This window comes from Elephantulus edwardii, unplaced genomic scaffold (genome assembly GCF_000299155.1).
Source record: "Elephantulus edwardii isolate Elephantulus edwardi_28Jun2011 unplaced genomic scaffold, EleEdw1.0 scaffold00151, whole genome shotgun sequence".
Lineage (NCBI taxonomy): Eukaryota > Metazoa > Chordata > Mammalia > Macroscelidea > Macroscelididae > Elephantulus > Elephantulus edwardii.
This window is the reverse complement of record NW_006399901.1, coordinates 1,176,557-1,191,026: the sequence shown is the minus strand read 5'-3', so window position 1 is coordinate 1,191,026 and position 14,470 is coordinate 1,176,557. Positions and strand designations below refer to the sequence as shown.

The 14,470-nt window shown below is 47.2% G+C and overlaps 1 protein-coding gene across 2 annotated transcripts; it reads left to right on the top strand.

The window, feature by feature from the left end:
* Positions 1–348: 348 nt before the first annotated feature.
* On the top strand, positions 349–12,942 carry SEC14L3 (SEC14-like 3 (S. cerevisiae)). 2 transcript variants are annotated; one of them, XM_006894785.1, is made up of 12 exons: positions 349–402; positions 2,666–2,741; positions 3,004–3,047; positions 3,172–3,231; positions 4,410–4,598; positions 5,676–5,771; positions 7,097–7,157; positions 8,596–8,679; positions 10,257–10,363; positions 10,724–10,863; positions 10,966–11,135; positions 12,821–12,942. In XM_006894785.1, exons 1-12 carry the CDS (start codon positions 349–351, stop codon positions 12,940–12,942), a joined length of 1,203 nt encoding a protein of 400 aa, XP_006894847.1. The 2 variants fall into 2 exon arrangements, with proteins under 2 accessions (XP_006894847.1, XP_006894848.1); XM_006894786.1 differs by lacking the exons at positions 349–402; positions 2,666–2,741; positions 3,172–3,231 and having other exon boundaries at positions 3,036–3,047.
* The last annotated feature ends 1,528 nt before the right edge of the window (positions 12,943–14,470 follow it).

The window sequence follows — 14,470 nt, the reverse complement described above, 5'->3', positions numbered from 1 at the left end:
CCCTTGGGTCTCTGGAGGCCTGGGAGTGTTGATAAGAGTTCTAAACTCGTTCTGGTGTCCCGGCCGGGCCGGTGTAAGCCAGCCCCATTCTCTCAGCTGCCTTCTCTTGAAGAAGTCTTCTGGCACTCTCTCCGGCGCCTGCATGGCCCCCAGCCTGTCCTGGAGCCAAACACGGGACCTCACTTAATCCCAATTATGTAATGTGAAATCCAAACAGTTGGCCAAGGAGGAGGTGCTTGGAGCCACGCCCAGGAGTGGGGGCAAAAGGCCCCAGCTGGGTCAGGCCCGAGAGACTGGACTTGACCTCCTCCTGGAGTAGCCACTGCTCCCCGAGCCTCCTCTGGTACCATGAGCGGCCGCGTTGGAGACCTTAGCCCCAAGCAGGCGGAGACCCTGGCCAAGGTGAGAGCCCCTTTCCTGGGAAGCCCCTGGGGAAGGAGTTAAAGGGCAGGCAGGTGATCAGAATTCATACTCCCCATCACCTCATCTGTTGGTTCAACAGGTCAAACTAATCTGTCAATGTAATAAACCCCTTTAACAATTTCTCTATTTGTTGACGCCTGTAGATTCTACCGTGCCTGGTAACATCAGCTCTATCTCAGGCAGAAGTTGGCTCAGAAGCCAAGACAGCACTGGGCAGTGGTGGGGAATGGTGGCTGCTCAGGAGCCGGCCTGGCTTCTCCTCACTCAGGAGCCGGGCTTGCTGAGCTTTATGTGGAAGCTCGGCTCCCTTCTCCCTCCTCCCCGCTCCATACGTGTCAGCTAAAGGGTGTCATGGTCTGCCCTTTTACTGGGTCTCCCTCCCTTCCTGAGGCACAGTCTTCAAGAATGACAAATATGTCCCTATGAGCCTGAAATAGTCAGGTCCATTGTTTTCTCCTTTGTTGTTGTTAGGTGCTGTCCAGTTGAGTAAGACTAATAGTGATCCTACGAACAACAGATCTGAACTCTGTTCTGTCTTGTTCATCCTTATCATCCTCGACACACTGGAGCCCATTAGCACAGTCCCTGTATCACCTTTCCAAGCATGATGTCCCTCTCCAAGGAGTAACCGTTCTCCTAACAAAATGACCCAAGTATGTGAGATGAAGGAGCACTCTGCTTGCATTCTCCAAGACATACTTGTTTATCCTTTTGACAGTCCTTGAGATATTTAGCTCTCTTTCTTAAAAAAGTTTTCTTATTTTGTGTGTGTGTGTGTACCATAAAATTGGATCTGACTGGTACAGGAGGAGATTGCCCCTCCTTCTCCAGCAGAGCATGTCGTGAGTTTGAACTGCGTACTTCTGGGATTACAGTACAGCTTCTTGCCCCACTAGGCCCCCAGAGCTCCCAGCTCTCTTTTCTAACACCACTATTCAAAGGCAGTGATTCTTCTGTCATCCTTATTCATAGTTCAGCTCTCAGATGGGCTGGTCAATTGAATGTATTCTTAGTTCTCTTTGTGTGCTCTTAGATATCAGAAACATAGCAGGTGTTGGGAAGACAATGGCTTGAATCAGTTGTTCCACAGTAAAAAGAGAAAAGTGGTAAAAAGTAAAAAGGGAAAGGGGCCTCCAGAAAATAGGTTAAAGAAAGGAGAGGCTAAGACATGGAGAGAACTAAACATACATTCATACTTCATCTCCTACTCCAGCATCATGATGGATGAAGAGAGGATTGAAACTGTCAACTACTTCATCTCACTTGGATCTATAATCAGTACACTTGGTATCAGCAGTCAGGAGATCAGGAGATGTATTGCACTTGGGAAGTGAAATCAGGGACTTCTCCAAATTCTTGAAGAGCGATGATGTCAGGTTGAGGACTAAGGTGCACCTGATTCAGACCATGATCTTTTCAGTCACTTACTATGCATCTGAGAGCTGGACAATGAATGAAGGTGACAGAAAAAGAATTGAAATCTTTGAATTGTGGTGTTGGATAAGAGTACTAAATATCCCATGAACTGTCAAAAGAACAAACAGATACGTCTCAGACAGAGCGCAGCCAGAGTGCTCATCGAAAACAACGAAGCTAAAGCTTCATCTCACATACTTTGGGCATGTTAGTAGGAGAAGCTATTCCTTGGAGAAGGACATGATGCTCAGAAAGGTGAATGGACAGGAAAGAAGAGGAAGATTGACAGTGACTACAGCAATGAGTGTGTCAAAGACTGTGAGGATGGCACAGGATAGAGTTCAGACCTATTCTTCATTCGGTTGAGTTGTATTCAACTTGATGGCACCTAACAACAATAACCCACTCACACCGACCACTTATCTTTAGTTATTTAACTATTCATTTCTTTATAATTAATTCTTTATCCATCCACCCATCTTCTCACTCATTTATCCTTTCTTCCATTCACCCATCCATCCCTCTCAGCACCCTTTTTTCTAACTAGTCACCCATCCAGCTCACCCTCCTTCTATTCACCCCTTATTCATCCACCCACCCACTCTCATTCACATATCCAATCATCTGTTGTTCATTTCTTATATTCATCTACCTGTCCATACATCCATCTGCACATCCATCCATCTGCCTGACCATCCATTAAGTCATCAATTTCTCTTTCTATCCCCTCGTCTACCAACCCTTCCATTTGCATGGGTGAGAAGATCGGAAGGATGGTGAATAATTATTAAGACTCAAGGCCAAGGTTTACTGTCTCTCTTCCCAGTTCCGAGAAAATGTCCAAGACGTGCTACCTGCACTTCCCAACCCTGATGACTACTTCCTTCTGCGCTGGCTCCGAGGTGAGAGCAGAGGTGGAAGAGGTGAGGGTGAGAGGGCAGTGGGAGGATCCTGGTCTCGAGTGCTCCGGAGTGGTCCAGGGTCCTCGGATCTGACCACATCATCTTGATTCCCACATCTTGCTCCTGGAGGGAGGAGGAGTAGGAAAGGGAAGCCCCCACCTGGTTCCCCAGTGCCCTTCATAGCTCTCACTGCCAAGGAGTAAGACAAGAGAACTATCACCCAGCACCTTTCTTCCTCATGCCTTCCTCTCATCTCCTTTAGCTCGGAACTTTGACCTGCAGAAATCAGAGGCCATGCTTCGAAAGGTGAGACTCATCCACCCTGGGGGTTTAGGGAGAAATTTCCTGAGGGATAATCCATGCTTCAAGTCCCTACCTCTTCTGGGATGCTGGGCGTCCAGAGGGGCCTTAGCATATATTTCCCCCCTAGTACATGGAATTCCGGAAGACCATGGACATTGATCACATCCTGGACTGGCAGCCTCCAGAGGTGAGCTCAACACCCCACATGCTTTGGTTTCTCACAACATACCACCCAGGCAGCCTCTGGGTCTTGGAGACCACGAATGAAGGGCATGGACCTCCTGGGCCTGTAGGCACCTTTCTATAATAAAATATTGATGGACATTCCTGGGCAGGGGATGGTTTCCAAGATCCAAGCCTGAGTTAAGACTTTACCTGTATGAGCTCATGTAACAATTTCAACGGTAAGAGGTGGGTACTGTCATTCTTATTTTACAGGTGAGGAGACTGAGGCTCAGGCAAGGTTGAATAGCTTGCCTAGAGTCCCACATCCCCATGTTGGAGCTGGGATTTTAACTTTGCTTGAAACCACTGCTATTAATCTGCCCCTTTCTCCTATAGAATCTTGCTCAACACATCTTATAGACAGGAAAGAATTTCCTTTCACCTGGACATTTAGTGTAACAGTTTAAACACCCCACTCTTATTATTGTTGTTGCATACCATCAAGCCAGAACCAAATCACAGCTGACCCTCTGGCAGGTTTTCCAACAGAAGGAGACTGACCATTTTTCCCCTGTGGAGCAGCTGGTGGATTCGAACTGCATGTCTCTGGGATTGCAGCTCAGCTTCTTACCCCTAGGCCACCAGCCACCTTACTATAATATCAATCACAGTTTCATCTGCGGGCCATATGCTTTGGAAGGGACCCTGTGCTTTGCCAATGTTATCTAGAGGAGTTTTTCTAATAGTTCCAAGAAGGAGGAATTTTCCAAACTATCTTACAAAATGGGAGGGAGTATGGAGCTCAGAGAGGTAGTGTCACTTGCCCAAAGACACACAGCAGCAGAATCTTTCTTAGAATCAGGCCTGCCAACCTACAGAATGCATATACTACATCACTGAGCCCAACCTCCTTGGTGGAAAGGGACATGAGAGACATGGTGAGAGGGCCAAACTAAGGTGCCCAGAGACTGAGAGTCTAGACTGCCCAAAGCCCTGACCTTGGCATTTGCCCACTATGAGCACGGAGCAAGGTCTTCTCCCATGGGACCTTCAAGTGTCTCACCTAGGTCAACAGTGTTGCTGTCTAAGGGAGGATAATGCTTTGTACAGAGTGCCTAAGCTCATGTCCCCAAGTCAGCTGCTGTCGAGGTTTCCAGGAAGGTGTGTCATGTCGAGTTCTATGTGTCTTTCCTCTCCTAGGCAATCCAGAAGTACATGCCAGGGGGCCTATGTGGCTACGACCGAGATGGCTGTCCCGTGTGGTACGACATCATCGGACCACTCGACCCTAAGGGCCTGCTCTTCTCCGCCACCAAGCAGGATCTGCTCAAGACCAAGATGAGGGACTGCGAACGCATTCTTCACGAGTGTGATCTGCAGACCGAGCGGGTGAGGCCAAGGACAAGCGAGAAGGAGCAGGAAAGGAAACAGGGGGTTGAGGCAGAACCATGCAGAGTGTGGCCTGGTTGATGTGTCAAAGTCGAGCTCTATCAATTGCTGTGTGGCCTTAGAAAGTCACTTCACCTCTCTGAGTCTCAGATTCCTCAGCTACATTCAGAAGTCACAGTAAATAATGATTGAGAAGACTGAAGAAGACAATGGAAGCACATGTCTTAGCACACAGGAAATACTTCTTAACAATGGCAACTTACTTCCTCTGAGTTTTGCACAAGCCATTCCTTTTGTCTGGATCAGCCTCCCACCATCCCCACCCCATCCACACTTCACTTGGCTCTCTCCTATTTATCCCTCAGTTCTCAAACTTAGATATCACCTTCTCAGACTCTCCCATCTGACTTAAACACCCTCCTCTGTGTTCCCACAACACTTGTAGTGATCCAATACAGCATTTATCCCTGGGCTATGATAACCTGTTGGGTTTTTTTTAATCTCTCCATGCCTTTAAGGGCAAGAACTGTGTTTGGGATGCAAATATATGCTTAATAAACATTGGCAGGGGAAAATGGAAAGATAATTAGGCAGTTGGCCATAAAAATGGATGGATGGGTAAACGGATTGATGGTGAATTGATGAATGGGTGGGTGGAATGATGAATGGACCAGTGGGTGGAATGAAGACTGGATTAGAGGATGGATGGATTATGGATGGATGGATGGATGGATGGTTGGAAGGATGGATGGATTATGGATGGATGGTTGGCTGGCTGGCTGGATGATGGATGATGGATGGATGGATATAGATGGATGATGGATGGATGGATAGTGGATGGAGGATGGAGGATGGATGGATGGATGGTAGATGGATGATAGAATGGATGAATGGATGGATGGATGGATGGATGACTAGATAAGGAAATGCACTCTCTGCTTTATCCACTTGCCCCTATAGGAACAGAAATGAGGGACTGGAAGAAACCCTGAGGGGTCATATGGTAGGGTCACTGTCTCCCACGTTCTGAGCCTGCGTCTTGAACTCTGGAACCATGTCTTTCTCTCATTTTCACAGCTCGGGAAGAAGATCGAAACCATTGTAATGATATTCGACTGTGAGGGCTTGGGCTTGAAGCACTTCTGGAAACCTTTGGTGGAAGTGTACCAGGAGGTAGGAAAAGGCCTGTGGGCCCAACTTGCTTTGGTGACCAGCTTAGTCTTTTATGACTTTGCTGCTTGTTCAGAGCCAGGTCTTAGTAAAAGGCAGAATTTTGTCAAATGCAGAAAAGACATTCGACAAAATTCAACATCCATACCTTGGATGGAAGGAGGAAATTGTCCCTCCTTCTCCAGCAAAGCATCTTGTGGATTCAAACCACACACCTCTGGGATGGTAGTGCAGCTGCTTCTTGAATACACTTTTTTTTGGGGGGGTGGGGGGTAGATCCCACAGGTTCTGGTGGCCTAGTGAGAAAAGAGTGGCACTGTCAACCCAAAGACAGGTGGCTCGAATCTATCAGCTGCTCCTCAGGAGAAAACAGGCCATCTCCTCCTGTGTGATTTACAGCCTCTGAAAACCCACTGAAGGGTCAGCCACGAGTTGATTGAGTGTTAGTTTTGAGAAAAGATCTCACAGACCATGTGTTTACACTGCTGAGACCACAGGGTCCAGCCTCTGACAAATTCTTCCTTGTCCTACCACCCCCAACTCATGACTCCAGCAAGTCACTTCATCACCTCTATGTGTCCATTGCCTCATCTACCAAATGAGGATAGCATTAATCTGCATCTCAGAGTGATATAGGGATACTTCCGTATCCTTATTCAGATTCAGATTCAGGATATTAATATTCAGTAGCATACTAAGCAGGATGTGGCATCCACTTCATAAACAATATGCCTCTGGTAACTCTGTGAACTTTGATAAATGTTGAGAGTTACAGAAAGGCTTCAGGCCGTTTGTTCATAGTGTCGCTATGAGTCGTGCTCGACTCAAAGGCAGTCAACAACAACATCACATTAAGCACATATGAAGGATCTACCAAGAGCTTGACAAATTGCAAGCATTTAATAATAAGCAGCAATCATCGCTAGTTAGGTGCTGGTGCCCTAGTGGTACGTCGTTGTGCTGCAGTCCCAAAGATCTGCGGTTCAAATCCACCCACACTGCTCCATGCTACATGGGCAGTCTCCTCCTGTTTGATTAACTGCTTCTGAAAACCCGCTGAAGGGTCAACTATGGGCCAGTTCCAACTTGATGGCAAACAGCAACGATTATGACGACACTACCATCATGACAATATTTACTCCAAAAAATAGAGAGTATTATGTAATTATTGTTATTAGGCTCTGAGGGGAGATGGTGCCCTCCAGAGGCTGGCAGGGTTGATGGCAAGAAGGCAAACCCTCCTCAGTTCTAACCAGAGTGAAGACTGGAGAGGAAATGGGACAGAAGAAGAGATGTGAAGTCTGATGGGGTCTCTCTTGGTTCCATAGTTCTTTGGCCTCTTGGAAGAGAATTACCCTGAGACCCTGAAGTTCATGCTCATCGTGAAAGGTGTGTGGTGAATAACTTTGGCTTTTTTTTATGCCTGTTTCTTCATCTGTAGCGTAGGGATGAAAGCAGTCTCTTCTTCCCAGAGTTGTTATAAGACAGATTGGTGCTTGGCTTGCATGCAAATCTCTTAGATTGTCTGCACAGAGTGAGGATTCCGTAAGTGCTAACTACTGAGGTTGTCTTCTCTTCAAGAAGAGCGAGCTCTGACCTCAGCTCTTCCAGGAATCTCTCTCTCCTCCCCCTGCCCATGCTGATTCCTCCCTCCATGGACTTCCTCTGGCACTTTCAGATAGAGCAGTCCAAACTTGTCTTTCCATGTTCTGCTTTGTAGAGACCCCACAATATTTTCTTGGCTGCATTATCTGCTCCCTGGAAGGCAGGTGCTCTGATTTTTCACTTCTAATTGTATCATTCTTAGGATAATGGAGGGAGGCAAAAGAGAAGACCCTCAACCAGACAAGTTGACACAGAGACTGTGGCAAATGGACTTGAGTGTGTTGGCAATTGTGAGGAGGGCATGGGATAGCACAGTGTTCAGATCGATTGTTCATACAGTTGCTATGAGTCATATATGACTCAACAGCACCTAACAATACAACGACATCAATTGTATCCTCCAAGGGCTTGGGACCACCATGGTGCTCAAAATATATTTGAGTATTTGTGTCTTTGTTTGGGTGGGCAGGTGAGTGAATGGATGAGTGTTTGATGATTGGCTGGCTGGTTGGTCAATTGGATGCTTGACTAATTGACTAGTTAGTTAAATGACTTTTGGTTAGTTGACTGGCTGGTTGATTGAGTGACTGTTTGAAGGTTTGGGTAGTTGGTTGATTGAGTAGCTGGTTACAGATTAGTTCATTCAATGACTGATTTGGTTTTGGTTGAATCTTTGATGGTTGACTGCCTGATAGGATGATTGCCTAGCTAGTAAAAGAAGTTTGGTGGCAAGACGCTGCACTGCAATCCCAGAAGTATGCAGTTCAAATCCACCAGATGCTCTGCTGGAGAAGGAGGGGACAATCTCCTCCTGTACCAGTTAGATCTGATTTGACGGTACACGTAAAAATAATACAATAAAAAAAAAGACGTTTGATAACTGGTTAGCTGGTTGTTTAATTGAATGGTTGTCTGATTGGCTCACTTGTTGGATAGTTGCTTAGATGTTTAGTAGGATTGCTTGGTTAGCTAGCTAATTGTTTGGTTAGGTAGTTGATTAGCTTGTTTGTTGGCAAGTTGATAGACTGGATGACTTTGGAGATGGTTGATTGGGTGGTTGGCTTGTTAGTTGGTTAACTGATAGTAAGTTGGTCGAGTGGGTGCAGGGCACTAAAACTGGACAGCGTTATTCATGACACTCTACGTTACTAGTTATGATTCATGGAACATGGCCCAATGGGATTCTTTTCTTCCCCATTATTCTTGGGTTTTGTCTCTCCAGCTACAAAACTCTTCCCTGTGGGCTACAACCTCATGAAACCCTTCTTGAGTGAAGACACACGCAGGAAAATCGTCGTGCTTGGAAGTGAGTAGTTTTGGTACCATCCTCTGAGCTCTGTGCATGAGATTTAGAGGGAAGTTGGTCATTCATCCTATCCAGAATTCTACCCATGATCTGAGGTCAGAGGTTCATCCTTTCCAAACATGAGGGTAGTGTTACACAAGAGTTTCTCCAGCTACCAGCGTTCTTCCATATCCCTTTGGTGACTAAAGTCTCCACAACTGTCTCATTAGTTTCAGTTTAGCTTCTAGCCAACCTTTGAACTAGGTCTCAGGTTTTTTTTAGTACTCATTACCTCAGGTGGCTCTGGTTGTGATGCCAACCCACAGGCAGGTGGTTTTAATCCACCAGCTAGAAAGGTAGAAAGATGTGCAGTCTCCTCCCATGTAATTTGCAACCTCGAAAACCCACTGAAGTCAGTTCCGACTCAACAGCACGTAACAACAGTAACAGCTTACCTCAGTACTAGCAACCTGTTCTGGGGAGGATGGAGAAGAATAATGGGAAGAGGAGGGGGGCCCGAGAAGAAGAGTCTCGGTCGAATCCATCAGCAGCTCTTCAGGAGAAAGATGGGCAATCTCCTGTGTGATTTACAGCTCCAAAAAAAACTTGCTGGAGGGTCAGCTATGGGTTAGGTCTCACTCAATGGCAGTGAGGTTTTTTGAGCATGGAGAAAGAGAGAGAGAGAGCTCTGGTGGCCTAGTGGCACCTACAACATGTGCTGCAATCCCAAAGGCACACGGTTCAAGGCCACCAGCTGCTCCGCAGGAGAAAGATGGACAATCTCCTCCCGTGTGATTAACTGCCTCTGAAAACCCACCTGAGCATCAGTTATGAGGGTCTGTTCTGACTCTATAGTACATGACAACAACAAACACATACATATATATATATTTACAAATATATACACATACATACATATATACATATACACACATACATATATATACACGGACACACATGTATATATACATTTTTTTCCTTTTCAGTGCCATTTTATTTATTTTTCTGTTTCTTTTTTTTTTTAATTTGGGGGGTGGTGTGTACCGTCAAATCGGATCTGACTGGTACAGGAGGAGATTGCCCCTCCTTCTCCAGCAGAGCATCTGGTGGATTCGAACTACGTACCTCTGGAATTGCAGTGCAGCTTCTTGCCACTAGAGCTCCCTTATTTTTCTGTTTCTTTTTAATGTGAGTCAAAGTTTACAAATCGTGCTGGTTTTCATTCAATCATTCATATGCATTTTGTTTCATGACATTAATTACAATTGATTCATGTCATTAATTGTAATATTTCATCATCCCTTATTGTATATTCACTTTCACTCCACCCAACTTACCTGTTTATCAGTTTTTGCTTCCCTCTCCCTCCCTTCTCATTCCTGCTAACCCCCCCAAAATTGATACTGTCTGTGTTATATGTACCATCATTTTAAAACACTTAAAAAATGAAAGATGGGGAATCATGTCATGTTTCTATAGCAACATGAGGTTAGAGTAAACACTTCCTACAGCCTAAGGCCCAAGCTGTTGGTAAACTGGTCGCAGCAGCCTCGGCTCCCCAGAGCCTTCTGACCACCTTTCATCCTTCTTGCCCTCAGGCAACTGGAAGGAAGGGTTGCTGAAACTAATCAGCCCTGAGGAATTGCCTGCCCAGTTTGGGGGAACCCTGACTGATCCAGATGGAAATCCCAAATGTTTGACCAAGGTACCAAAATTCCCAAGAGCAGGGGAGCGAATAAATATGCATCCCTTTCCCCACGTGTGCATTCATTCCACAAACATCTGTGGAGTGACCCCATGAGCAAGACCATCCCAGCTCTGCCCTCCCATAGCCCTAGCAATAGTGCAGGCAAACAAGAAGCAGTGTTGACCCAAAGGGATCAAGGAAGAAGAACCTGGGGAACTGTGGGGGTCTCAGCCAGAAGGACAGTCAGCGATTCTCAGATGAGGTAAAGACAAGGCAGAGGAGCAGGATACTTCTTGGAGATGATGCGGTGTCTCAGGCAGGGGAAAGAACGTGACCATGGCCTTAGAGGAGCAAGCCCATCTTTCTCAACGTTTGCAGATCAACTATGGTGGGGAGATCCCCAAGTCCATGTACGTGCGGGACCAGGTGAAGACCCAGTACGAGCACTCGGTGCAGATCAGCCGCGGCTCCTCACACCAGGTGGAGTACGAGATCTTGTTTCCAGGATGTGTCCTCAGGTAGGGACAGGACACCCTCACAACCCCCCTGCGGGAGCCCCCTCATTCCCTGGCGGTCCCACCAGTCTAAGCAGAGACTGTACTCTACACCCAACCCCACAGGTGGCAGTTTGCCTCGGATGGGGCGGACATCGGCTTTGGGGTTTTCCTGAAGACCAAGATGGGGGAGCGGCAGCGGGCAGGCGAGATGACAGAGGTGGTGGCCAGCCAACGCTACAACGCCCACATGGTGCCCGAGGATGGGAGCCTCACCTGCTCAGAGGCGGGTGTTTGTAAGTCTAGAAAGACCATACCGTGTTTTAGAGAAAAACAGAGAGGCAGTGACTGTCCCCAGGGACACACAGCCGAGCTTAGAGTCATCTAGTTCCATGGGCGCTGATTCACTTCACACCTCCCATGTGTCAGAGATGATGCAGACATGCAGGCTCCAAAGAGTTTGAGAGGACTCGGGCCACTAGACACAAAGGACAAGAGGACAGGTGTAATTTTCTCCAGGGAGTCCCTGGGTGGCACAGATGGTTAAAAACTCAACTGCTACTGAAAGGTTGGCAGTTCAAAGCCACTCAGAGGCACCTCGGAAGAAAGGACTGGCAATCTGTTTTTGAAAAGTCACAACCTTCAGAAGCCTATGGAGTAGGTCTCCTCTGCATATAGGGGTCATTGTAAGTCAGAACAATTAACTGTCATCTTCTCTGTGAGGAAACCGGGGCTCCAAGAGGTGAAGAAGTGTACCCAAAACCACACAGCTCAGCAATGTGGTGTGGTCTGAGGGCCTGGCCTCAGTTCTGCCATCAAGTGGATTCTGACTCATAGAAATGCTCCATGAGATTTCTGGGGGATGTAAATTGCAATGGGAGGAGAATGCCCATCTTTCCCCCAAGAGGCCACTGGTGGATTTGAACCACTAGAGACACGTAGCAGAGTAACCCACTAACCCACTACATTCTATGCCACCAGTGCTTCCTCAGCTCTTGGTGGTGATTGTTGTTGTTATCTTCCATCGAGTCACTCACAACTCAGAGCAACTTTATGTCCAGTAGCTCTGAACCCCGCCCCATCCTGAGCCAGTCTCACCACCTCCAACACACTTACCCACATTATCTCAGTCACCGGCAATCCATCCCCGCTCGTGGTAGCTGCATGAAGACCCAGATGTTGAGCCAGCCACAGTTTGACAAGTCTGTACAGATCAGAAAGAGAGCTCTGGTGGCCTGGTGCGAAGGAACTGTGCTGCCAACCCAAAGCCACGCGGTTCAAATTCACCCGCTGCTCTGCAGGTGAAAGATGGACAATCTCCTCCAGTGCAATTTACAACCTCTGAAAACCCACTGGAGGGGCAGCTATGAGTCAGTTCCGACTCAACAATACACAACAACATCTATGTCAGAAACAGTTATACCCCTTATGGCTTCTCTTGACTGATATTTGGGGAATAGAGTGCCAGATTTTTCTTCAGAGGCATCCGTAGGTAGAATTGAACCGCCAGCCTTTGCACAGATGTCTTTCCAGCCTGGAGCCGTAGGTTGTTCACCTTAGGTTATAGCTTTCGCCTCTTGGGGGGGGGGAGGGTTGTGAGGAGGAGAAATGCGTAGTTGGTCTAGCCCAGCACCCCACTTTGTCAAGTGAACTGAGAGGCTTCTGACAGTGCCAGCCTCCCCTTCCTCCACATCCCCGTCATGGGAGAGTGCAGGTACGGGAACAATAGCACGCAAGTGCCATTGTTTCCACAGTCAGCTGGTGCAATTAAAACTCTCCTGGGCCTGAAGCCAGGAGGAGTCCAGTGTCCGTGTACAGGCTCTGATTGAGAGGTGGGGCTCAATTCCCACGGGAGGGAGCAGTAGTGAACCTGACCCAGCTTGGCAAACACAGTCAGGTCAGTGGGAATGCAGGCTTGTACTCCCCCTCTGACAGAGACAAGAGATGATCCAATTACCCACCTGTCCTTCTGTCCTCCCAGATGTCCTGCGCTTTGACAACACCTACAGCTTTGTCCATGCCAAGAAGGTCAGCTTCACGGTGGAGGTGCTGCTTCCAGATGAAGGCATGCAGAAATATGACAAGGAACTCACCCCCGTCTAGACAGCTTCCTCGTCGCAGAGACCCCTGACCCTCTGTCCTCTCTCTGTGTATTCCTCCATAGCAATGATCATTGGTATTTAATTAGAAAACGTGTGACCTTGTACAAGATTCATATGTGGTGTGGTCATATCAAGAAAGATGGAAGAGGCATGGCCTGGGAGGGTCTGAAGTTGCAGAACAGGAAGAAGGCAGGATGATGATGAGAAATGTGATGCCACTCGACATCTAAAAATAAGAAAATGAGCCCCCTCACCTTTGTCCTCATTCTCTTAAGGCATTATTTGCATGTGCTTGAATTACCTTCCCTATAAGCTGTGGATGCCTGGCACTGTCTAAATTATTTTTCTTTTTCCCTCCCCACATGTTGTTGTTGGGTGCCATCAAGAGGGTGTCTGCTCATAGCAACTACTTTACTCTCCATGTGACAGAGTAGAGCTGGCCCGTAGAGTCTCAGACTGTGATCATTACAGGACAGCTCTCCAGGACTTCCTCCTGCAGCATGGTTGGGTGGGTTTGAACCACTACCATTTTGGTTAACTGTGGATCCTTTAACAATTAAATCACCAAGCTTAGCTTACACTTATGGAGCTGAAAGGAGGACCAGGGCATAGGAATTGGGTGGTTCCTGGGTGTGCCTGAGGAGGAGGAACCCAGGATTAAGGCTGTTTTCAGCACCTTGGATAGTGACACTGGTAGATAAGAACTTGTTGGTGGGATCCGGTGACCCAGCTCCTGTTCCTCTGGCAGTGGCTGCTTTTGGTGGTACTGGCCCCAAAGCCACGTCATCCTGACAAGAGATTCTGAGTTGGACGCAATCTAACTCAGGACACACAGCTTTTCCCACACATCACTTATCCTTCACCTCTTCCCTTGAAGCTCACAGGTTTTCTTTGAAGCAATTCCAAGAATTTTCCTGGAAGCAAAAATGTTGTTTCTGGCTCTAGGGGCCACTTGGCATTCATAATAAAAACTACAGCCATCATTTGGTGCACGCTTTCTGTGTCAGATAGTTGGCAAAGTGCTCGTTTGATTCTCGCATCTTTATTTTGTGCCATCAAGTTGACAATGGGGATCCCGTAAACAAAAAGTCTGAACCTTGCCCTACCCTGAGCCATCCTCATGATCTTTGATCTGCTTGAGTTTGGACCCTAAGAAATAATGTTCGCTATTGTTGAGGATATACACTGAAAAAGCATACACTAATTCAAGTTTCTAGGTCCACATTTCAGTGACACTGGTTGCTGTTGTTGTTATGTGCTGTCGAGTCATATGTGACTCATAGCGACCCTATGCACAACAGCCCTGAACTCTGCTCTATCCTGTGCCAATCTTATTGTCTCTGACACACCTACCCCCGTTACCTCAGTCACTGAATCGATCCATCTCATCGAGGGTCTTCCTCTCCTGCACTGTCCCTCCTCCACCCTCCCAAGTATGACATCCCTCTCCAATGACTGGTCCCTCTTTGCAACATGTCCAAAGTATGTCAGACGAAGCTTCAGAATCCTTGCCTCCAAGGAGCAGCCTG

What these genes read in the sequence shown, in the direction of transcription:
- SEC14L3 (XM_006894785.1), top strand. Translation starts at nt 349, where the DNA reads ATGAGCGGCCGCGTTGGAGACCTTAGCCCCAAGCAGGCGGAGACCCTG. An exon ending in TGGACTGGCAGCCTCCAGAG is followed by an intron (nt 3,232 to 4,409) that starts GTGAGCTCAACA and finishes TTCCTCTCCTAG; the next exon opens with GCAATCCAGAAGTACATGCC. An exon ending in CTGCTCAGAGGCGGGTGTTT is followed by an intron (nt 11,136 to 12,820) that starts GTAAGTCTAGAA and finishes CTGTCCTCCCAG; the next exon opens with ATGTCCTGCGCTTTGACAAC.